This window comes from Pleurodeles waltl, chromosome 5 (genome assembly GCF_031143425.1).
Source record: "Pleurodeles waltl isolate 20211129_DDA chromosome 5, aPleWal1.hap1.20221129, whole genome shotgun sequence".
In the NCBI taxonomy this organism is placed as follows: Eukaryota; Metazoa; Chordata; class Amphibia; order Caudata; family Salamandridae; genus Pleurodeles; species Pleurodeles waltl.
In genome coordinates, this window is record NC_090444.1 from 980,953,710 (window position 1) to 980,980,034 (window position 26,325).

General features: G+C 42.9%; 1 protein-coding gene across 1 annotated transcript in view; it reads right to left on the reverse strand.

Moving 5' to 3' along the window:
* The window catches only part of IGF2R (insulin like growth factor 2 receptor), a 1,086,527-nt gene that overhangs the window by 533,413 nt on the left and 526,789 nt on the right, over nucleotides 1-26,325 (reverse strand). Inside the window, exons 23-24 of the mRNA XM_069235138.1 lie at nucleotides 24,218-24,388; nucleotides 7,556-7,699 (exon numbers count right to left, since the gene is read on the reverse strand). Of these exons, the coding sequence (XP_069091239.1) occupies nucleotides 7,556-7,699; nucleotides 24,218-24,388 (315 nt within the window). The remainder of the gene's footprint in view (nucleotides 1-7,555; nucleotides 7,700-24,217; nucleotides 24,389-26,325) is intronic.

A 26,325-nucleotide genomic window follows, 5' to 3' on the forward strand; every position in this document is an offset into this window, starting at 1 on the left:
ACCCCAGGAGTCTTCAAGCACAAAGAAATCAAACGTCATGATTTATTCTAGCTTTGATGGGCAAGCCATTGGCAATGTTGAACATGGGAGCACTTTACACACACAACTGAGCTCTACACACAGCCTATGCCCTACTGAAGGAGGCTTTTAGTGGCCGAGTTCTAATGACAAGAAGGGATCTTAACGCATCAAGACCATTTCCATGAACCAGACAGGAAAACTGAAAAAGACACATTTTAGGAATAAACCATATAGGGGGTCATTCTGAACCTGGCGGTAATTACCGCCAGGGCGGAGGTTGGCGGTAGCACCGCCAACAGGCTGGCGGTGCTCCGCCGGGCATTCTGACCGCGGCGGTACAGCCGCGGCCAGAAGCGGAAAGCCGGCGGTGTACCGCCGACTTTCCGCTGCCCATGGGAATCCGCCATGCTGCGCCGCCATGGGGATTTGACACCCCATACCGCCATCCTGTTCCTGGCGGGTCGCCCGCCAGGAACAGGATGGCGGTATGGGGTGTCGAGGGGCCCCCGTAAGAGGGCCCCACAAAGATTTTCACTGTCTGCTTTGCAGACAGTGAAAATCGCGACGGGTGCCACTGCACCCGTCGCACCCCTTCAACTCCGCCGGCTCAATTCTGAGCCGGCTTCCTTGTTGACGGGGCTTTCCCGCTGGGCCGGCCGGCGGTCTTCTGGCGGTCGCCCGCCGGCCCCGCGGGAAAGCCAGAATGACCGCCGCGGTCAGAATCACCCCATAATCCCAAAGTGTCTTTGGGTTTTGGTGGATATGCTAAAAAGAAGTGAGACACTGGGAGTAGGACAATGTTTGTTATAAACAGGCAGTACAGCCTCCTGTAAAAAACGGACTTTAAGCAATCTATCAAGTTTACTAGCAAATTATCTGTAATACATTTCAAAAGGAATGTTCGATACTGTGAATATGTAAGGAAGGCAGATTCTGATAAAATTAATTAGCTAGTTAAAAATAAGGATTCCCTGGGAACAAAAAGTTAAAAAATAAGTTGTGCTCTGGCTCAAAAGGGGAAATGACTCAAAATGCACAAGTTATGATAACCAACACACACCTTAACTCGCGTTGCCACCATGGTATTCTCTTGATAAAACTCTTCTTTGTTTCCCTACTGGTCGCAAATAAGTGTTTTCAGCAAGAAGAGCAGCACAATTTATGGTGTTTGCAGTGTGTGTTTGTAACCATTACCAGCAAATGTCAGAGGCTTTCTGAATCTGAACAAATGCTCCGTTTTTCAGTATTTTTTCTTAACAATGCACTAAATTTCCACACCCCACTGTGTATGGCCCTGTGCCCCACATTTCTGTGGATGGTTCAAGTAACTGTGGCGAGCCTTCAACCATGAAAAGCCAGAGCTGGCTGCAGGACTTGATATAACACCAGGACCTGCTTCCACCTCACCATGGGAAGTCCATCTTGGCGTGTAACATTTGGCCTGTAGAGAATGGCCTTATTTTGATTTTTTACAATTTTATTGCATTTGCCAGTCCTAACTGGGCATCCAGAGCTAGCGTCTCAGCCTGGTACCAGGAAACAAGGACAAGCTTCTCAGACTAATGCCAGTGGCATAACGAAACTTGAGGGGGATGCCCCGCCAAAGTACATCGAGGGCTCCCTCTCCAGACTCACTCAGGAGCCCGCGCAGACCAGGGTACTGTGCTTAGGGTGCCCCCTGGAGGGCAGACCCCCACACCACATCACGGGGGCTTGTTACACCAATGACTAATGATTTGCCTTAGAAGGCTTGCAGTTTCAGATTTGTTTCTGCAAATTCGCAACAGGAGAATCATAGTTCAGCAAGTTTGCAGTGCCTGGGTATGAAGGTTGCCTATGATCTGTGGTAATTTTTAGGGATCCCCATACTGCCATAACTTAAAATGACGGGCAGGATATGCAACATTTGGTCTCGATACCACTGACTACACTTTAGGTATTGTAGATCTCAAAGAGGTCAAATGTATCCCATAACTCTACATTTTTTTTATTTTTATTTACTAAATGGAGGGTGGAGGCTGTAAGGGTGCCTGTCCTGTTCCCTTTTATGGCCCTATATTTTTCCCCCGGACAAGGGGACCATGCCCTGCTGCCTGAAATAACTGCTGTAAGTGAAATGTTTCTCTTGTGGCACCCAGTCAATCCACTCGAAAATTAATGGAACCACAGATCTGAAAGGAATGACTGAAGGAAAGGCTCCCTTGTCCAATGGGATCCCTTTGATTTTGAGGGTCAAAGGGTCTCTTATTGCAAGACATACAAAAGTGTTAATCCTTAAAGCCTGCTCAGCATCTTTATAAAAACGCTTATATGTCAAAACCCGGTGTACCCCAAACCAATAAAAGCACGCTTTCTGATTTTACCAATAATGGTATGAATCTGTTCAGCGGTTTGTACTGTAGGTGCGAGAAACACCTCCTAAGGCAGCTAAAGTTGGAAAACAAGTTTTTCATAGCCCCTAAACTTTTATCTACATGGATTTGCTCAGAAAAATGACATTCCCACTTTAGCCAACCACGTCAAGTGGTTACCAAATTAATACTGAGTCTATAAGCTTACAAACAATGAATATACATGATCTGCTCAGCAGGCAAGCAGCAACAAGTAACAATTGATCATTTGCTTCACAAAGAGGTATAAACACAGCGGTTAACGCATCCAAACACTTCTTCTAAAAATATTGGTGATACCTTCAGAAAGTGAAATTCACACCAACATAAGCATCTGTCAGTGTCACCTGGATTCCATATCTGCATTGTGTGATACTGCATGTATCAAAAATATTTAGTACCAGACTTTGATCATTTTTGCCAAGCACCAGTTTTGTATTTGCCCCAGGAGTCTTGAAGCACAAAGAAATCAAAACGTCCTGAATCATTCTAGCGTTGATGGACAAGCCGTAGCCAATGTGGAACATGGGAGGCCTTTACACATAACTGGAGCTCTACACACAGTCTAAGCCTTACAGATGGATGCTTGTGGTGGCACAGTTCTACTGACAAGGGACCAGTAAATGAAATGCTACTACCTGCAGCACTGATGGTGGCACTTATTGTATTAGTTTTTTAAAAATAGGTCTCAGGCCTGCCATTGCAGGCTGCATGCAGTTTTAAGGAGGGTGGTAATTGATGAAGGGAGAGAAGAGAAAGAACAATAGGTCGATATTATGAGAAAATCAGGTCAGATGAAACAAACAGAAAGAGGGCCATCAATGTATTTAGAGTGGTGGGGCAAGCACAATACGGGTGGGGTTAATTTTTAAAAAATGGCACTTACCTTACTGACTTGCCATGACGTCTTCTCTCCTCAAAGCTCTGGACCCAAGAAACTGCCCAATCCTGTTGCTGCTCTCATGCTGTTAAACAGCAGCATGAGAGACGCGACAAGATGGAGGGAGAGGCCTCTCTCAGCGCTCTTAGGAGCACTGGAGGCCTGTGCTTTCTCTAACCCAGCTGTCTAAACACAGATGAGTTAGAGAAGTTTAAAGTGCATGTCAGGCTGGCCGTCACAAGACGGCCGGCCAAAGTGACATGCGCACTTTAAACATGGTGTGCAGCTCTATGCTGCCACTAAGCAGCAATCGCCCCGCCCCGTCCTGACACTCAGTACAGGATGGGTTGCTGAAAAATAAAATGGTGATTAATAAACTGTATCACCATGTAATTTTTCAGGTGCTCTGGGCCAAAACAACACAGTAAGAAAAAGTAAAGATGAAGAAAAGGTTGAACATGAAAAGTATTTTAGAGAAATGTTCTTGTAGTTAGGTCCTTTCTATGCATCTCTTACTCAATAAAAAGGGCACCTGAACAAGGCTGGGCAACCAATTCCTGCACTGAAGGTTGCTTAGTTCAGGCGTGTTATCATTTGCAGTTCAAAAGTGTGAATTAAGCTCAGGAGTGACGTCAAACTATTTTTTTCTGAATGATGGGAGAATACAGCCCGCAATCTGAGCCACTAGTAAAGATCGTTTTTGTCCTGTGGTATGATTCATTTAAGAAAATGCCATGAAAGGGCCATTCAGACTCTTGATGACTGGAGTATGGACACCTTTCACTGTTTTTCTGAGTTCAGGGGCATGATAGTAAAGAGATCAGTTAGGAGGTCCTAGGCCTCATCATAAGAAGATTTATCTCTAAGTGGTGCTCCTAAATAAGGAAATTAACAGTTTGACAATGCTACAGTGATATCGTATTTTTGAAGGAAAGGGGTAGATTGATTTCACTTTGAAAGAGGAGACGAGTGAGGTTAAAAGCAGGCTTAAGAAAGGAGGCCGCCGAGCGAAAATGGATTGACTTGAGAGAGGCCGCACTCTCAAAACACTCTCGCAAATATTGGGTGCTTGTTTCTGAGTGCAGTGGATCTAGCAAGGCCTTCTTCACCCCCCCCCCCCCCTCTATATTTAAGGCAACATGAGTAGATTATATTTCCTCCCTCTATGCAATGTTAATTCTAGAGACATGGATTCTGCTTCTGTTGAAAGCTCTGACATAGATTGCGATGGTCCTCCTTCAGCAGCCATGATTGAAGTCTTTATTGGGGACCTGCAAACCTCTGGTGCAATGGGCACCAATGAGGTGACAATCTCAGTGATTAAGCAGGAACCATTGCTTTGGGCAAAGATCCTATGCCCTGTATTCTATATTACTGTTATCTAAATGGCTTAGTGCCGTCATCATGGGTTGGGAGTGTAATAATTCCCTTATACAAAAAGGGAGCTATATCTTCCCCTGCAAATTATTGGCAAATTGCCCTGTTGGACACCACTGTTAAGGTCTTTGTGAAAGTTTGTTAGAGCAGCCTAATACTTGGGCAGAGAGCAATTTGATCCTTCAGTTAAAACAATCTGGTTTTAGAAAGGGTCATAACACTCTAGATAACATCTCAGCATTACAGCTAATAAATGAAAAATGTGTTATGATTAGGGGTGGTGCTGTTTATGCTGCTTTTATACATTTTTCAACAGCCTTTCATAAGGTGGATCGTTTGATTCTTTGGAGGAAGCTATGAAAGCTAGGCATCCCTGCTAATCTGTTACATCTGATTAAAGGTTTGCACTCCTCCACATGGTGCAAAGTATTGATGGGCGGTGACTGGGCCTCATCTGAAATTCCATCAAAAAATGGATTAAAGCAGGGGTGTTTACTGGCCCCGTTACTATTTTAGTAGTATATTTATGCCCTGCCGACCACCATAGCAAAAAGTAATGGTGCAAAGTATTGGGGGACGCTCAGTGATCTGTCTATTGTATGCAGATGACATCACAGTCATTGATCTTAATCTGAAAGGGCTGAATAATCGTTTGGCAGCCCTTAATAACTACATTGATCAACATTATTTGAAAATAAATGTTGCAAAATCAGGCACAAGTCGTGTGTTTTTTAGGGAAAAAACACATAAAAAAGTAAAATTCTCATGGTGCATGGGCTCTCAGAAGCTAGAGCGAGTAAAGTCTTATTGTTTTCTGAGGAAAATTATATCTAGCTCCCTTAGTGATACTGAGCATATATCAAATAATACGGGCACTGTTTGCTCTCGAGCATTAGGGTTAGGTGAATTTTAGAAGGCTGTGGATAGGCACCACTTTGCTCACCACCTTACCATCTATCAAGCGAAGATTCCTGCTACTCTGTTATATCTGATAGAACTTATGAACATAGCAGATTAAAGTTTTCTAGACAGAACGGAGGGGCAAATTTTAAGACGTCTGCTTTCCAGTAATACTATGGCATCCTCTGCAGCCTTGAGACTAGAGCTTGGTATTAGGAGCCCCTTTGTTCAAGGCTTAGCAGCGTTAATCCGGTGGTCTATTTGTTCATTTCATAGTGACGAATTGTCATTAAGGCATCTCATTTATCAAAGGATTTTCGTCACTTTGAGAGAGAAAGTACATTTTTTTTTATTTTTATTTTTTATTTTAAATATGCTTTAGAATTGTTGGAATTAGATTTTGATACAACTCTTGCTTAATCACTTCAACAGAAAATGCATTTGAAGAATATTACATGGTGCAAAAGCTTTCAGTTAGACTTATAGTTTTGTAGCCACAAAAGGAGGTTTGAAGTTTTAACAAATATTGTCATTTTAAGAAAGCCACAGACCTATATAACCTGTAATCTCCCCTATGGGGTGAGGCACTTTTATACTGTATTAAGGCTGAATATACTGCCATTAAAGGATTGAACTCACAAATGGTGGACTTTGGAAATGTGTGACTGGTGTCAAAGGGATGTGCAAGATTTAAATCATGTTTTAATTGCATGTCCCAGCTTGTTGACACCCAGGAAAAAATGGTTGAAACCTCTTTTTATGAAATTTATGGTACGTTCATCAAAAGAAACTATTGATCTACTGTTGAAACCCCATAATGAAATGTTCTGTTTTCAGATTTTTAAATGTTTTAAGGCGTTTTTAAATTTATATTAATGGTTTTATATAATAAGAGGGTACGTTGCACTTTATTCTTAATCAAATGTGTTTGATAGATAGTATATATATGCATTTTATTTGTATTGTTGGAAGTTTAGTATAATGAATATGTCATCAATGATGTCAGATAGATTTTATCTTGTTGTTTCAAGTGGACCTTCTAGGAGTTCCGAATCATTAAGTAAATAAACTTGAAATGGTATTCTGGGCTCCAAATTTCAGGTTTTTGTACATTTCTACAGAATTTTTTGCTATAATGAAGAACAACTTTTTACATGACTGCCATCAAGTAATAGAGAAAAGCAGTGGGGTAACCAACAATATTATTCCTTTTAACTCCCCCTCTCTCAAACGCTTTTCCATCTCCAAAAGCTGTGAATAGGAGACTTAAAAATTCAAAATCACACAAAGGGACATTACACTGTAGGTGTCTGTCTCAGCTTGAATTCTCATTCTTCCCCTCCTTAATCCCTACCAACGTCACTATTCCAGTGCCCACCTCACAGCTCTAAATTGGCTTACCTCATCCTGGATAGTCACAAGCACCTTCAGATATCGAAGTGAAGTAAGCTCTAAGTTTCTAACAAGAAACACCAATAGGGGCACCCAAGTCGAACAACCACCATTCTGCTCTCAGTACATGGGCCAGCATTTCCATTAATAGCATCCATATAAATCTTAGTGTTTGGGTAATATTTTCCATTGACAGCAATATATTGATTCATTTGTCTTTCATAAGGACTCTTTTACATCTGTACAGCATCACCACCCCTTCTCATGGAGCACAACAGCAGCGATATCAGCTTTCCTATTCTGGTGAACTGTTGGAACTGTTTTCCACACTGCAACCAATAAAAAGTACCTCTGGCACCTGGGGAACCCAGAATAATATCTATACACTCAGCAAGTCTGCAGTACAACTACAGGCAGATGAGAAGAATCTCCATATGTTCCAGACAAGAAAGGTGCTAATAATAAATCTGTCCAGGGCATGCTGTGCTAATGAAGGCTGTCTTCTAACTTTCAATTAATTCAGGGCTGATTGCTCTATTTTCCGAGGACTTCATGATAGGAATGCAACCACGAACCCCAAAATATAAAATCTTACCATGACATCCTTCTACGGAGCGCACAGGTTTGCAAACATTCAGGTAAAATGTTCTATTTTTAGCATTTTTCGACATGTCCACAGCAACCCATGAATCCCTGTCCTTGCTCAGGCCACTAAGGTCATACTCGTTACCAGCAGAATCTGTAAAAAACATGAATAGCAGATTCCACAAATTAATACAACAACAAAAATCCAAAAAAAAATCAATTGCATTACTTTTATTTTCTTATAGATGAGGAAGACTTGATTTTTGAAGTGAGGTGTTTATTTTTCACAATTATTGAAGTATCTGATATAACAGTAGGGGCCAGATGTAGCAAAGGGTTTTACCCATTCTGTGTATATGGGAAAATGAGTTCGTACATATGGCCCCAGACCGCAGACCTAGCAGTAGACCGTTTGAAGCTCAAAGCACACATTCTTGTCCTTTAAATTCTGTCACTTATTCATGGCCTCAGAGAGCGGTTATGTTTTCTCAAGCACCTGCAACTATTTTGCTGATACCTATGAGCTGGATCATGTGCAATAGGCTTTTTAAATTCTACTCTGAGTTTCCTGTGTGAGCAGTATTTTGAAAAACAACTCAAGCCATTTATTCAATAATGGACATCAATTTTCAATTTGGAGATGTTTCAAGATTTGCACTTGGTTTTCTTATAATATTTAGATTTTTTTTTTTTTTTTTTTTTTTTTTTTTTTTTTTAACAATGACTTACCAACGTGTATTGCATAAGCCAGTAGCTTGCCACTTACATTATAAAGGCAACACATATTGGATTTAACATGTTAAAGTGGCTAAAAGAGGACTTGGAACACATACTTAGTAGAACTCCCTGCTCAGGGGACATAAGCTCGATTATTGCAATGACCACGGATTATAAGTGACTTGTGTCTGACCTGAAGCCAAAATTAACTGTCTTTGACATCTAACAGTAAATATGAGGGAGTACACAAAGGAGGCTTTCAGTGCAGATGCCTGTGCCAAATTAAGACTAAATTGAGTGAACCACCCAACTCACTCACAACCAATTGCCAATGAAAGATGAAACCAGTCTTAAGGCGGGCCACCATGTTTTTTTACTAAATGTTTTAAGCTCGCACACATGGGAAAGCACTGTTCCTTTTCAAAGTTCAATGCAGACATTCCACTTCAAACACGTCCCAAACCACATCCCCAGTTCTTATACTCATTTACTGCCTCTATTTTTGTATTACCCAGAAACTAAACATAGTTCAAATTTATTTTCCTAAATTCTATTGACTTTTGTTTCATCCACATATAATATTATTTGCTTCTTATGGCAATACTTATTACATTCATCTGGTCTCCGCTCAAGAACTATTCCTGTTAAATCAATAATGATGATATCATCTGCCTACAGAAGGCATGGCATGTGCAAAACATTTATTTTAGGGATAAAACTATTTGTGGCTGCTAAAAAAAATAAAAAATAAAAGATGTTAGATCCGCTAAGAATACCGAGAATAAAAGTGGGGACAACACATATACATGTCTCCATCCAATTTAAAAGGAAGAGATAGTGTCCCTTCCATGACCACTACAAAATGAGCCCATTTTACTTAACTAAATTTTCTAATCTCCCATTAATAGTCCTCTGGAACAGTCCATGTTCCCACCAAGACGTCATGGGTAACCTGGCCCTACTAGTTTCAAACGTTTTCATTGATGGAGGCTTATATGTGCGTAGTCTCCGACATGCAGCCACAAACTTTAATAGGGGCAACAAACCAACAATGTGATGGAAGCCCAGTGAAGGTCGGGAAGAGATGAAAGGGTCAAATGAACATGAGTGTAAAGTGGGGTGAGAAAGAGAAAATTGAGTTCAGTCAAAAGCAAAGCATGCTGCTAGGGGCAGAATAACATAGCGGGGTAGCAGGGATGAAAAGAAGCAGGGTGAATCTAGTCAAGTCCCAAAGTCACATAGTTTGGATGTTCTCCAAATCTTGAAATATGTCTGTCAGGGAACCTCGGGATTCATGGTCCTACTTCTCATTAGCACCTACCAGATGGTTTGCCCATATAACCCTTCGGTTCCTGGGTGTTAATTATTTAAAAAAATAAACAGTGGAAAAAAGAGGCTCAATTAAATTTGTATTTATCAATGATCATTGTCACAGGAAATAATTTTTTTTTAAATTGGCACAAATATTATAGACAGAGTCTGTACTGTACCACTCATCAAATAAATACAAAACAAATCTACAAAACGGAGAAACAAATCATATTATGTTATATTAATTTCCTTGTGACCTCCAGTGTTTTTCCAGGAAGGGTAAGGCGATTGTCCCAGACCTTTAAATATGTAATCCACCTGAAAGTAGCCGTTATACAGATGGGGAAAAAAGGCCAAAAGCTCCCTAATCCTCCAAACTCTGCCGTGGTCTATCACTATTAAATGTTGTTGGACTCCTTGAAAAGAATGCTGACGCGTTTCAGCCTACAGAGATTCCACGCCTCCCCAGGAATAGGGAAGTCAAGGATATAAACCTCAGTTTCTCCCTAATAGTTACTTACCTTCAGTAACGCTTTTTCTGGTGTATACAGCATCTACCTGTGGATTCCTCATCTTCTAAATACTCCCAAAAGGACAGCATTCTACGAAATGGTGTCTTTCTAGCTCTCCACATCGACTAGGAGGTCACAATGCTCACTTTTTTAACCATGCTTTTGAGGCAAACAGGTGAACATCAACATCAAAAGTACAACATGTGCAAACTGATACATTCTGTACATACAACTTGCTAGAAAAACAAATACAATATATTTACAAATCATAGCTTTCTTAGCATAACAAGAAAGGCAACAGGGAGGCAGGTGGGACCCTGAGTAATCCACAGGTAGATACTGTATCCACTAGAAAAAGCGTTACTGAAGGTAAGCACCTTGTTCTTCTGATAGTTACATCTGCCTGTGGATTCCTCACCTTTTGAACAGAATCCCAAAGCAGACCTGCACTCAGAGGTGGGTGCCTGTCTGACTATACCAAGAAATCCTGCAGCACAGAATGGGCAAAATGACCATCCCTCATCACTTTCGAGTCCAAACAGTAATGCTTCGCAAAGGTGTGGAGGGAAGCCCAAGTTGCAGATATCCACAACAGGTACAGCTCTAAGCAGAAGCAGTAGACTTAGCTCTGGTAGAATGGGCTTGAATGCCCTCACGGGATCCTTCTTTGCCAGTGCATAGCATAATTTAATACAAAAAATGACAAACTTTGATATCGATCTTTTGTGGACAGCTTTGCCCATCATCTTGCCCACGTAGCCAAAGAAGAGCTGATTGTCTGTCCTGAACTCTCTCGTCCTGTCCACACAGAAGCTCAGCGCTCTTTGGACCCAGACGCTGCAGCCTTTTCTCCTCCTTAGAGGGATGGGGAGGAGGGTAAAAGGATGAAAGGGTGATGGACTGCCCTAAATAAAAAGCTGACCAGGAAAGCCGCCCTAGTTCTCAAAACCACCTTGTTAGCTTGGAAAGTGGTAAACAGGGGTTTTACACTTAGAATTTGCAGCTCACTAACACGGCTAGCAGACGTGATCACTATGAGAAAAACAGTTTTAACATAGGGAGCCTCAACAGGCAACTATGCAATGGTTTAAATGGTGCACCCCTCAGGTAATTTAAAAAACTAAATTTAAATCCCACTGAGGCATTGTAAACGGAGTGGGAGGAAACCTATCAGTCCAACCCTTAAGAAACCTTAGAACTATCAGGGACTTAAATAAAGAGGGTTGGTCAGATAAACAAATAAATGCCAACGGTATAGAGAGATAGCCTTTCACTGTAGCAACTGCACAACCTTGTTGTGCCAAGGAGACAGCAAATTGTAAAACACTGGACAAATGGACCTTTAAAGGATCAACGTGCCTCTCCTCACACCATTTAACAAACTTGTCCCACCTACCAGCATAGACACTTTTATTGGAGTGTCGCCTGGTCGATAATATAAAATCCACCACTTCTGTGCAGAGAGAAAAATAATTCAGATTGACCCGTTCAATCTCCAGGCATGTAGGTTACAGAGTCTGGAGGTGGCGGTCTAGAACATGCCCCTGTGAATGCGAGGGGTGGACTGCCCTCTGAGGGAGACAGAATGGAGGGCACAGCGAGAGGTGAAGGAGGTCTGTGTACCATACCCTTCTTGGCCAATCCAGCGCTATTAGTATAACTTGGGCCCTGTCCTGGCAAATCTTCCTCAGAACCCAAGGAATCAAGGGTATGGGAGGAAACGCGCAAAGTAGCCTGTTGCCCCAGTTCAAATTAAACGCGTCCCCCTGTGTACTCCCTGCATCAGATACTAGAGGCTGCAGAACAACGGGCAGTGCGTGCTCTCATGAGTGGCAAACAGTTCTATCTGAGGCGTCCCCCATAACTGGAAGAAGTGAAGAACCACCTCCAGATGGAGCTGCCAATCAGTCAGCTGAAAAGTGCCGGCTAAGACTGTCCGCAAGTACATTCAGAACGCCGGCCAAATGGTTTGCTACTATGCATATCAGATGGTCCTGAGCCCAGGACCAGAGTCGTAGAGCCTCTCTGCAGAGATGATAAAACCCTACCCCTTCCTGTTTGTCGACGTACCACATTGCAGCAGTGTTGTCCGTCAAGGCTTGAACCGACTGACAGCAAATGGAAGGTAGGAAGGCCTTGAGAGCCAGACGTATCGCCCGTAACTCCAGACTGATGTGAAACATCAGTTCCACTGGAGACCAAAGACCTTTGATCTCCAGATCACCCAGAGCGCTTCCCATCATAGAGTGGAAGCATCTGTCATGACTGTTGAAAGACAAAACAGCCTCCATTGCGATAGGTTGCTGTACACACTCCACCATCGAAGATCTCCTGCCGTGTCTCTGGAGATGGTTATAGACTCCTTGAGATCTCCGTTGTGTTGATACCACTGCTTGCGGAGGCACCACTGGAGAGCCCTCATATGCCAGCATGTGTGAGTGACCAGCAGAATACAGGAAGTGAACAGACCGAGCAGACGCAGGACCTTTAGGACCAGAACAACCATTCCATCCTGAAACACTGGAATAATATCCTGACTGTTCCAAATCCTCTGAGAGGGGGAGGGAGGCATGATGTCCAGTACTGCCCATTTGAACAGGAGGTGCTGAGAGGGCTCCAGGTAAGATTTGGGCACATTCAACAAAAAGCCCAGGTTGAACAACATCTGGGTTGTCCCCTACAAATGGTCCAGCACCAACTCCGGAGACTTGGCTTTGAGCAGCCAATCGTCCAGGTAAGGGAATACTGATATTCCCTCCTTCTGAGATGTGCTACAACCACTGCCATCACCTTCGTGAAGACTCGAGGTGCAGAAGTAAGACCAAAAGGAAGGACCACAAACTGGTAGTGCTGCAACCCTGCCATGAACTGGAGATACTTCCAGTGCGACTGCAGAATGGGGATGTGAAAATATGCATTCTGCAAGTCGATAGAAACCATCCAGTCTTCCTTGTCCAGCACCAGAAGCACCTGAGCTAGGGTCAGCATTTTGAACTTCTCCTGCCTGAGGTACCAATTCAAAATCCTCAGGTCTAGGATGGGCCTCAAACAACCATCCTTCTAGGAGATAAGGAAATATATTGTATGATATCCCTGACCTGCCACCCTGCTCCAGAACCAACTCCACTGCCCCCCTTAACAGCAGATTTTGTACCTCCTGCTGAAGCAACAGCAGATATTCCTCTGAACATAAAGAATGCTGGGTAGGGAAGGAAGAGGAAACTACAGAAAGGGAAGGACATACCCAGTTCCTACACTGCTCAACACCCATGGGTCTGATGTTATTGACTCCCACACTTGAAGAAAATGAACTGACCTTCTGCCCCCCCCCCCCGACCCCAAACGCAACACATGCTGTTGAAAGGGGAGAGAACTAGGGCTGCTTTTCTGACAGGGTCCTAGAGGAAGATGAAGAAGAGGAGGAGGAAGGCTGCTGGGCGGCACCACGTTGCCCAAGTCTTCCCCGACCTCTGTAGGACCTGTAGAGGAGGTTGTCAGATTGTTGCCCCAGGATCTGCTTCCTCCCATGAAAGGAGGAGCAGCGGCCAAAACCCCTAAATCTTCTGAGAGGTCCATAGGTCAAGGAGGGAGATTGGAAACCCAGAGACTTAGCCGTGGCTTTACTCTTCTTGAATCTCTCCAGTGCTAAGTCAGACTTCTCTGCAAACAGTCTCGACCCATCAAGCAAGAGATCCATTAAGGTGGACTGAACATCAGGGAAAATCTCAATACCCTTAACCATGCATGCCTTCTGCATGGCCACTGATGTACCCATGGCCCTGGCAACAGCGTCTGCAGTGTCCAGGCCAGATTGGATGACCTGCTTAGCCGCTGCCCGGCTGTGTTGCAACAACTCTTTAAAATGCTCCTGCACATCTTGTGGTAGCTTAGGAACCACCTCCTTAGCCGAGTCCATCAGCGCATGGATGTATCTGCCCAAGACACATGTAACGTTTACAGATTTTAACGTCATGCTGCATAAGGAAAACACCTTTTTGCAGTTTATGCGTTTCGACTCCCTATCTGCAAGACTTGTAGGGAAGAAGCCAGGAGCCGACTTAGCAGAACAAGAAGCATGGACCACCATACTTTCAGGTGTCGGAGCTTGGCTGAGGAATTGCGGCTCTCCCGGTGCAGTCAGCATCTCCTAGCGATGACCTTGGACACAGCTGGAGTAGGCAAAGGCTTCCGCCACAATCCCAGAACTGGCCCAGACAAGGCTCCGGGGAAGTGTCTAGACCACTTGCCACCTCAATCTCTTAAAAACCAAGAGCATGCAAAGGGATTTCTCCTTCCAATTCCAGATGCTCCTCCAGATATTTATGTTCTTAGAGTCTCAATGCCTCTCATCTTAACCTAGACTCCAATCTCTGCATCTTTAAAGAGTAAACTGATGCCGAGGATGTATGTTGTGGCACTGGTGAATCCGGAGCAGGCATCAGGACATTTCCCCTGGTAGGCGATGAATGACTCGATGCTGGATGAACATTATCTGACATCTCTACTGGTGCTGGCAGCACCGACATCCCTGAAGGTGATGGAGCCATGGGCAAAAAGGGAGTCTGTTTATACAGTGCCTGGAAGCCTAGATAGAAGGCTAATGGACCGTTGGGACTTGACTCCCGTTCCTCTATCTCCTGCTCTGATGGAGTAACAGGAGAGAAGTGCCCCATAACACTTGCGGGTGAAGCAGAGATCTCTACCAAAGATGGGGCCAGTGACGTCTCTGCCGACTTCAGATGAGGAGGGGAAAGGGTAGGACTCATCTTCCAAGCTGAACGGCACTGAGACTTAGACGCCGATGACAAGGACCTTGGGCAGATATCTCGAGACGAGTGATGCCGTGAACTATGGCAAAGCCATTTCTTATGAGAATGAGATGACTCCTCTCGAGGTCTAGATCTTTGACAGTCTTGTTTTTCCTTCTTTGCTATGTCCAGGGAAGGGTTTGCCTCTCCCTCTCTTAGTGCCTTCGGGTTCATACTCTGGCATGAAGAGCATGCCCTGACGTCGTGGTCAGAACTCAGGCACCAAAAACAGTTCTCGTGAGGGTCAGTAACCAATGTATGACCCCCACTCTCCCTACAAGGCTTAAAGCCCGACTTCTTCGGCAGAGACATTGTAGCTCAAAGAAAATTATGAAACAATTACCTTGATACAGTGTAACGCCTGGAGGGGGTAGAAAAAAAACGTTAGAGTCAAAGGCGCAGAAAAAAGGGAACCAATGTAAGCATGCTGGCGAGGACTTCTTATTGCTCCGATAACGTCAGACAGAATTGAGTGCAGAGCCGTTCCATTCTGTCGTCCTTGTGGAGAACTAGAAAAAAAAGATTTCCATTGAATGCTGGCGCATTTGGAGTATTCAAAAAGTAAGGAATCCACAGGTAGATGTATCCATCAGAAAAACAGAATGACACCAACTGTGATTGCACTGTACCAAACTGATGGACACCTGGGGCTGCCCAACGGAGTCAAAAATGACCCTCTGTCGATCCAAGCTACGAGTTGTCTTGCAGCCACTTGGGGGTCAGATGGCTTAGAGAAGTCATCCAAGCTTATATACAGCTGTGATTGCAACGCAAATGGGCAGGGATTTTCAAAGTTAAAACTGTGTCCTCATTCTCATTAGGTTTTGTTTTACTCTATAGACTTATGTCCAGCAAAAAAAGCCAGGTTTAGAAACACAAGGGCTACGTATCTCCTCCTTTAGTGAGCTGAGGGATCAATTCTCTGGGGTTTCTGACACACTATAACGTTAGAAAATGGCTGCCTCAACTCCATAGGAACATTATTTAGCTGACAATCCCCAACTCTCCTTCACTTTTTCTAGTGAAACAGACATTCCATCATTGATTCACTGCCTTCCTGGAGTCAGTTCTAATTATGTATCTGCCATCCTACAGTTTGCCAGATAATTTCCTTTGATGTCTACTAAGCAGGTGAATATTAACTTGTGGGATTCCCCCCATTCTGGCGTGGGGAGGTGGTTACACTTGGTTCATCCAACTCACAATCTCTGGCTTATGGCAGTGTGCTGTGATCTCTTTTTCAATCTTGCCACCAGATCCTCAGTTGTTGCTTTGTTACAGTAATTTCCTCAAATTGTATGGCAAGAAAGCAGATATCTCTCTCATTCTATGTTGCAAACACCACAACCCATTTGTCAATGGAAATTCACTGTGCATTGGTGTAGTTTCTCGGACAAACATAGCTGTTGCTACTACTCTTCCTACTCCTCCAGCCACTTTCTGGAAACAATCCTTCATGTCCTCTTGAGAGCAACTGCATCAATGTTTTCTTAACTCGATTCAGGTTTGATTTCGCAGACCTCAAACTGCCATCTAGAGGATGTATGGCCCCGTTCAGCATTCTGTATCCTCATGTGTGACTGACATCTCCAAAACGTAGCAAGTCTTTATTTAGGAGTGTACCTGGGTACTCATAATGTATAATACAACACTGTTCCTCTAGTGCCTCTGTGTGCATCCTGGAGATCTCTTGCCTTCATTGGAGCTAAAAGCATAAGGGTAATCCGGTCACCTCCAGTGTGGTTTACATCTGAAGCTATGATTGGGGCATCTTTAATTGATGCATCATGAAGGCCACAGGAGGGGAGCGAGGCATACCAGGCAATCTTGCCACTGCAACAAAATAAATTTGCAAACACTGCTCTACTATGACATGGAGATGTTGAACAAATAAGGTTGAAGCATTGAATATGACATTTTTCTGATGTCTCCTTTCAGATTTCATACTGCTTGAAATGTTCCGTTTCACATAACATTTTTCATAGCTTGTCGGACAGTGAAAATCAGCTGCGACCAACAGCGGTGAAGACACTCTAAGAGTAACTCATCTGCACGTGTATCTGACCCCCAGCTTTGATTTACACGTCTACATATACAGTACATTTTGACTTCTTTTTAGAGGCTTTTTCATAAGCCTGTAACAGGGCTGTGTTTTTCTTTTCAGGATTCCCTCCCATTACACTATCCAAATGTTGATAATTCAGAAATGCAAGTCGTGACCATAAACTCTTCAATCAATATTTACTGTGCCAAATCCATATGAAACTTATGGAACTGTTATCACTGTCCTACAGTCAAAACCGTTGATGCTTCTACTTGGCAGTGCACACTGCAATGCTCAAACAAAGCATATGCGCTATGTGAGGGATGAAGAAAGAAGTCAGTTACTTTCTCCATTAGGATATTATCGCAGACAAAATAAACGCCAATTTCATCACTTGCTGATAGATTATCAAAGAAAGTTTGCAGCTAATCAAACAAACTAAACTGGGTTTGACTGTCCATTTTTGATACTCTTCTGTCTACAACATATATAGAGCACCAATTGGTGAAATATTCATCCCTGTCCAGAGGTCTGCATTTGTTAACTTTGCTAAGATGGAATTATGATTGCTACTGTGGGAGTGCTGTTTCCCTAGAAGAACAGATGAATGGCGTGCCCATGAGTTGGTTGGATGAGGGACAGTGTTAACCTCAATGTCATGAGGCAAAGTGTCCCAGAGAAAAGGTTAAAAACTGAATTCAAGACACAGTCGCATAAGTAAGGAGAGATCCAAAAAGTTAGTTAAATGATCGAATTTTAAAAAAGTTAACATTTATTACCAATTCAAAGAAATAGTAAAGCATAGACACAGCAAACCACATTTGAATGCATAAAATCATTGCCATACAGCTTGCAGCAGTAAAAGAGAAAATGTAGGATAGGCAAAATCAGTAATAGGCTGAGGGCCTATTTAAAGTTTAACGGACAGGTTAGTCCATCATAAACATGAAGGCTTTCCCATCTGCCATACTATGATCTCCGGAGGCTATAATGGGATAATAATATGGTGGACAAGATATTCAGCATGTTTGGGATAGAGCAACCCCTTCTGCCAAACATTAAATCATGCCTTAAGTCTCCAATTAACAGCAAACATTCTTTACTATGAAAACATGATCCAAACTAACTACCCAGAGGCGACCACCAGGGTTAAAGTGACATTATAGTTAGGTGTTAGAATGAGACACCAGCTAATGATAAAAATACAAATAGTTTTGTGACCTAACTATAACTTGCGCCCCCATCATGGACTGGTTACGACTTCACATACCTCTTGGAGCGGCTGATTTACCTCTTCTGCTATAGTTTGTTCCTCTGTAAGGGCCTCTAAATTAACCTTTGTTGTAGAAGTGTGGCTCTTGCTTTTGCTGAGATGAGTGGTTCTGTGGTTGATGATTTGAAACCACCCCTGAACTGTGGCCTACAAAAACTTCCCGAGTGGGTGTAGTATACAACGCCCCCATAGCTTTAGATGTCTCAGAGTCCTTTTTGAACTTGTCTATTGTAGTATCAACCTCTGACCCAAATGAATGTTTTCTATCAAAGGGCATATTTAATACCGCTTGTTGTATCTCTGGCTTAAAGCTTAAAGCCCTTAGCCATGCATGTCTCCTAATGAGGCTGGTGTTTACTCCCCTTGCTGCTGTTTCAGCTGCATCAATAGCGGATCTGATTTGGTTATTAGAAATAGCCTGTCCTTCAGCTACTATTTGTTGTGTCCTTCTTTGATGCTCTGGTGGAAGATATTGCAACAAGTCTTCCATCTGATCCCAGTGAGCTCTGTCATACCTTGCTAGGAGTGCTTGAGAGTTTGCAATCCTCCAATGGTTAGCAGCCTGATTTGGCACTCTTTTACCTGCTGCATCAAATTTGCAACTATCTTTCTCTGGAGGAGGAGCATCCCCTGTAGACTGGTACTGGCTCACTTTCTTGCTGCACTGACCACTATAGAGTCAGGTGGTAGTTGTGCTCTAACAAAAACTGGATCAGAGGGTGCAGATATATATATATATATATATATATCTATATATATATATATATATATCTATATATATATATATATATTTTTTTTTTTTAAATCAACCCTAGGTATAATGATTCTTAATTGTACTGGTTCTTAAATATCTTCGGCATGTTTAAGCATGCCTGGAAGCAAAGGGAGACACTGTTACTCTTTGCAAGTAGACAAATCTGTATGCAATTCTTCATTATGATACGCAGCTGCCCTGGCTATAACCTGTTTGTAAGCGGTGGTATCTTCAGGGGGAGATGGCCTTGCTGGGTATAAATTGGGATAGTTGGGAAGAATGGGATCTGTGTCATATATCCGAAGAATCTACATCCTCTTGAGGATCGGATAAATCATCTCTATGTGGCAAAACAGGGGATTCTTCTGGAGAGAATTGTGTAGGTGAAGGTGGTGAAAATGGAGTAGGAGGGGGTGGAGAAGCAGGAAGAGAAGGAGAATGTGGTGGTGAAGGCTGGTGTGGTGCCTTTTGTTTCTCCTTTTGTTTAAAGATTTTATAGGTGGATGCCCAGCGTCTAAAGTTTCTTGAAATTTTTTTTTTTTTTTTTATTGTTGTAGGAGGAGAGGCTATGATCCTTCCTGTGTCCTTATGTGTATGGATCTTTCGCTGCATAGCGTCCATAACCTCCAACATGGGCTGCATCTCTGATGAGGACTCAGTATCTGGGGCATATCTACCACCGCCAGGTTTCAGCTCTGGAAGTTTGGATACCGAATGCTTGAGTTGAGCCAAAAAAGTCAGCTCCCAAAGGGGTGTTACTTTTTGGGATCTGAGATGGAAGAGTCAGTTTTTCGGCTTGGAGCCAAAAAAGATGTGGCATGCTGTTTGTTGGATGCCGAATGCACTTTGGTCTTTTGATTCAGTGCCAAATCCGAGGGTTGGTCATCCAAATGTATTTTTTGGGTCCGGCCATGGCTTGAAGGCAGTAGAGGACCAAAGACCAATGCAGAAGTCTTTTTAGTTGTCCTTGGGTGGTGGGGGGGCTGGTGTACTCACGTACTGCGCTGGTGGGATGGATTGGCTGTTGACATCGGAATCTTGATCCAAATTAGAGTCTGCAATGGAAACGGTTGCACGCTGTGCTACTTCTTGCACGTGCTCGCCCTTCGAAGATGTCAGGTGTGTCCTCTGAAGACTTGGACCCCATCTCTATTCGACGCGCTCTTTGCTCCCTGAGAGTCTCTTTGGATCGAAATGACCGATCGACTATAAGAGTGGAAAACGTGCTTGAAACTATACTGACGTTTATAGAAAAGTTCAGCTAATTCCGAACAGAGAGATACTGGAGAAAGAGGAAACACACCCAAACCCGACAACGGAAAGAAAACAATCAAACAAAGGACTTGATGCCCATGCGCACTATCACCGAGAGGAGGAGTCACTCGATCCAGTGACTAGGGGAAAAAACATATTTGAAGATAAACTAAAAAGCTACACATGCCATTGAATAAATATATATGGAAAATGTCAATTACCCAGTGTACATGGAATGTAGTGCTGCAGATTCACATGCTGTGCATATATCGCCATCTAGTGTTGGTCTCGGAGTGTTACAAGTTGTTTTTCTTCGAAGAAGCTTTTTTCGAGTCACAGGATCAAGTGACTCCTCCTCTCTGTGACCGTGCGCATGTGCATTGACTCCTTTGTTAGATTGTTTTCCCTCAGGAGGGTGAAGTAAGGAGTGAAGAATTGTTTATGTACAAATATATACATAAAGTGAAGATGTCCATGCAACATATATACATATTTACATGATAAAGTACTACAACGGCTACAGACTTCCGGGGAGGATGGAGTGTGCATGTGAATTTGCAGCACTACAGTCCATGAACAGATGTACACTGGGTAAGTGACATTTTCCGTTCAATGGCATGTGTAGCTGCAGATACACATGCTGTGCATTGACTCATAAGCAGCTCTTCTCCCAAGTAAGCGGTGGTTAGACTGTAGGATTGAAGTAGTTTGAAATAGTGTTCTAAGCACTGCTTGACCAACATTTGCTTGTTGTCAAGATAACACATCTACACAGTAGTGTTTAGTAAATGTGTGTGGTGTGGACCATGAGGCTGCTTTGCATGTGTGTGCCATTGGTAAATTTCCTAAGAATGCCATTGAAGCACCTTTCTTTCTAGTGGAATGTGCTTTAGGTGTTACTAATAGTTGCCTTTTAGTTTTAGGATAGCAAGTTTGAATACACTTTACTATCCATCTGGCTAATCCTTGTTTGGAAATAGGATTACCTTTGTGAGGTTGTTGAAAAGTGACAAAGTTGTTTAGATTTTCTAAAGTCTTTCATTCTGTCTACATAATACATTAGAGCTCTTTTGATATCAAGAGTGTGGAGAGCTCTTTCAGCAACTGAATCTGGCTGTGGAAAAAAGACTGGCAATGAGAAATGGGGAGACAACTTTGGGTACAAATGTTGGATTTGTCCTAAGGTCAATTTTGTGTTTGTGTTCTTGGAAGAAGGATTTTTCTAAAGTGAATGCTTGAATTTCACTTACTCTTAAGGAAGTAATTGCTACCAGGAAAGCAACCTTCCATGAGAGAAATTGAAGAGCGCACAAATGCATGGGTTCAAATGGTGGTCCCATAAATCTTGTAAGCACAATGTTAAGGTTCCAGGCAGGAGCTGGTGAAGCTGTAGGTGGAATAACCCTTTTAAGCCTTTCCATAAAAGCTTTTATGACAGGGATTCTAAACAGAGAGGTATGCTGACTGTTCTGGTGGTAGGCTGATATTGATGTTAAATGAATTTGAATAGATGAATATGCAAGATTTGCTTTCTGTAAATGAAGCAAATAACATACAATATTCTGTACTGATGCCTTAAGTGGATCAATGTTTTTAGGTTGGCAGTAATATACAAAACGTTTCCATTTATTTGCATAGCCCTGGCTGTGGGTTTACGTGCTTGTTTTAGAATGTCCATACATTCTAATGGAAGCTGTAGGTATCCAAATTCTATTACCCCGGGAGCCAAATTGCCAGGTTTAGCATACTGGGATTGGGATGCCTGATCTGACCCTTGTTTTGAGTCAATAGGTCTGGTCTGTTTGGGAGCTTGTGATGTGGTACTACTGACAGATCCAATAGTGTTGTGTACCAGTGTTGACGTGCCCACGTGGGAACTATGAGTATCATAGTGAGGGAAGTCTGACGCATCTTGTTGACCAGAAATGGAAATAACGGGAAAGGGGGAAAAGCGTAAGCAAATATCCCTGACCAATTGATCCATAGAGCATTCCCCTTGGATTGAGGGTGTGGGTATCTGAACGCGAAGTTTAGGCATTTTGCGTTTTCGCTTATTGCGAAAAGGGGTTATGTTTGGTGTTCTCCACATCTGAAAGTATTATTGAATTACTTGTGGGTGAATCTACCATTTATGTATTTGTCGCTGCGTCCTGCTTAAGAGGTCTGCTAGCTGGTTGTGTATTACTGGGATGTATTCTGCTAGCAGGTGAATGTGATTGTGAATTGCCCATTTCCAAATTGTTTGTGCTAAAGGGACAATTGGGATGAGTGTGTCCCCTCCTGTTTTTGCAGATTGTTGTCATGTTGTCTGTCCTTATTAGAACTGTTTTGTGTATGATCTGTGGTTGGAATTCTTTGATGGCTAAAAACACTGCCAACAATCCCAAGTGGTTTATGTGGTAAGTTTGCTGGATTGAGTCCCATTCCCGCTGTATTGTAAGATTGTTGAGATGGGCTCCTAAACCTGTCATGGATGCAGCTGTTGTGATTATGGTCAATGGCACAGGGATCTGAAATGGCTGCCCTTTTGATAAGTTGATGTGATTCCACCATTGCAGAGACTTTGTTTATTTCTCTAGCTGCAGTATCAGCTACATCTAAAGCTGATCTAATCTTTTTGTTTGCGATAGCTTGCCCTTCCTCCGTTACTTGATGTGCTCTTTTTTTATGTTCTTTGGGGAGATATTGCAAGAATTCTTGCATCTCATCCCAATGTGCCCTGTCGTACCTAGCAAAAAGGGCTTGGGAATTAGCTATAGGCCATTGACTGGCTGCTTGTGTTGCTATCCTTTTATTTGAACCTTATTTTTATCCTTTTAACACAGTTGCCGGGCTGGAGAGAGCATGCACAGGCTCCCAGTCACCCTGGAGCGCCCTGACTGAGTGCTCCCAGCCATCCTGACGCTGCTCTGAGCAGTGTCAGGATTGGCGGCAGGACTGGCTGGAAGCCTGTGCCAGCAGAGACGATGGAAAGAGGAGTGGTGTGGGTCGGCGGATCAATTAAGTTTACTTTTTTTCATTTATTAAATGTACCCCTCGCTAACCTTCCTCCTCCCCCTCATGCCGCACCCTCCATGTCCCTTGTTAGTGCAGCAAGCCTCGACTGCTTGTTGCAATGCGCTAATGGCAACGTTTCTACCAAATAAACACCATTGTAAACAACGGTTAATTGATGTGCATGGATTATATTACCACAGCTTCCCATGTGAAGAGACCTTTCAAGACCTTGTCCAATTAAGGTTGTCTCATCAGTTCTGAGTGGGCAGCCAGTGGAAGTAAGGGGTAAGAGACACAGCAACAGGGAAATTAAGGCAACCAGTCAGCAGAGCTGATGAGATGGTGGTAAGAGTGTAGTCATTTACACTGGTTTCCTTGCTTAGATCTTCTGTTCAGCGAGTGCTACACTCTGCCCTGTAAGAGGCTTGGGGCCTGCTGTTTCTGTTCAGCGCTGGGTAGTCCAGATAGCTCCAGACTCCTTTATATTTTATGTTAGTGAATTAAAGCAGTGCCATTTCTAGTGCTAAACGGTGACCTGCCCAAATACTCTGCTCCAGTCTCCGGCCTGTTCGCTATTCTTTCTGCAGATGCAACTGGGAGGTCTTCCTTCTTCCAAGCTTCTCGCATACACAAGAACAGGCACGGCACAGTTAGGAATCTAGCAGCCTACACACACACACACACACACAATCATAGGCAACAGCCATGCAAAGACCTCTCTCGCCTCCAATAATCTCTCTCTATCACACTCACACACGTAACAAAGATATGTCAACAAGTGAGTGCAGACATATACTTTTTTTTAAACATGTTTCGCCACAAAAAAAAAAAAAAAGAAAATGAAATCATTGGTGGTTTATCTGTTCACTTGTTGAAACCACCTGCCAAACCTTGAATTGCCTGTCAATCTGGAACAGGAATGATAGCAAACTCACCTTTGCGCTAAACCCAAGGACAGAAAGCGTGCACACTCTCCCGTAAGGGGTTCTTCCCACAACTTACCGGTAACCTGACAGTCCACGGGAGCAGGACGGCAGGCCAAGGCCGTCTCAAATTGGAAAAAAGTGTCATACACGTTTGACGCAGTGTTGATGTCCTCGCGGACAAAGGTCATGTTGCCGGGGTACACATCATCGTTGCACATAAACCGCACAATAAATTTATCAAATGTTCCTGGAAAAAAGAGAAATTGACATCATTACTTCTACGTGCACATTATTATGTGCATTATAGATGCTCTAAAGGAAAGTCTGTAGGGGTGGGAATGTTAATATGACACGGCATTGCAAATAAAGTCTGTAGGGGTGGGAATGTTAATATGACACGGCATTGCAAATTAACATATCTGCCAAAGTGCAGGGCCAGATTGGGGATCCAAAGTGGCCCTGGACATTCTGTCGAACCCATTCCCGCCCACCCCAGAGGGGGGGAGGCGACGGGGGCTGTTACATGTGTGACGCACTGATACTTTTGTTACTGGAAGCTGATATTGCAGTTCTTCAAAACCAGTTCCCACCACTCCAAAACCGGCGTCCCCCCTTCTAGCAGCAACCCTCCCCTCCCCCACACACACACCCCTTCATCCCCACCAGGGAAAATGCCCGATGCCCGATATGGCCAGTACGTTCTGCCACAGTATCTAAGTACACGTGAAGCAAGCACAGGAAAAGCCAATGACATCTGGATTTTATACAATGCAAAACACAGAGAAACACAAACAGGGGCAGGAGTGGTGGAGGACAGGGCGACAGGAGGCATCTAGGGGAACAGTGTGCAAAATGAACCGGATAATGGCAATGAAACTAAAGACAGAGGCACAGAAGGGAAGTCAGTGGAGGGAAAGATGGGTAATACAATTTCAGTGCTTGTTTGGTTCAACTTAACACACAGAAGGTTTCTAAAATGGAAGATGTTAAAAATGTCTGAGAGTGGGTTACTAGGGCATCAAAAGGCAGGTTCAGGAACACAACAGCATAGTAGAAATCAGTAACTTATGCAATCTGGAATAGGGAGGTAATGCCATTTATAGGTCAAAACAGAAAGGTAATAAATGGAGGTTAGTGTCATGAAATATAGTAGGAGGTACATAAACAGGTGCTTGACTTTTTTTTTTTTTTAAACAGATTGTATTGTCTTTTCGCAATGTACATTTTTAATCATCATTATAGCATTGCGATCAGTTCGGGGATATCACACTTCATTTCTGTATCCATGCAGTTAATTCTTTCATATTGTGTATTTTTCAAGTGGAGTTTTCATGTTACGGACTGTTTGCAATGTATATAGTTTGTAGATTTAAATGTTCTTTCTTACCTTGGCTGTTTTTATTTTTTAAATTGCTATACTAAATCAACCTGGAATCCTATTTTCTTTTGGAGTTGAATTTTAGAGGTTTATTTCAGATTGTTTGTATGTGTTTATGTACTTGGTGCCCATTTATTCTTATCTCCTTTCTGAACACTTAGGTTCGGGATGGATGACCGGTTAATAGCCAGGTGAATAACCAGTTCATTTCACTCATGTGGATCCTAGAGGTAAGAAATAACTTCTTGGAAGTGTTGATTGATAGCTGGTACAGGAGTGGGGATTGATTACGCAATTAATATACAGACACCAATAATTTACATCACATTATTCCATTTCAACTATTATTTAATATGTCAATACAAAAAAAGTTCAGTTATTACAGCTGACATAAAAAATAAAAAAGAAGAGGATAACAATAAGGAATCTTGAACTTGTATCACAAGTTGTAAGTTCACAATGGAAGTAACTAAGGAATGTCCTGTGAATTTAGAGGAAGTGATGAGGATTACAGAGCAACATTACAACATTAGCAACACAGTATGGAAGCTTTAAGGGTAGAATAAAAGAGGGTTAGGAGTTGTCATAAAAGTAGCACTCTGAAGAACAATGCTATGGTTAATTTGTGGTGGTTGGACAGTGACTACAAAACATTAAAAACAAGGATGAGATATTGTTGGGAATGGCCCCTCTCCACAGGGTCACCCTCAAACCTTTTTGCCTTCCTCTTCTCACTTTTTGGTGGATCTTTACTGGTTGGCCTTAGGACTTTGTGCAATTTACCACTGCTAACCAGTGCCAATGTG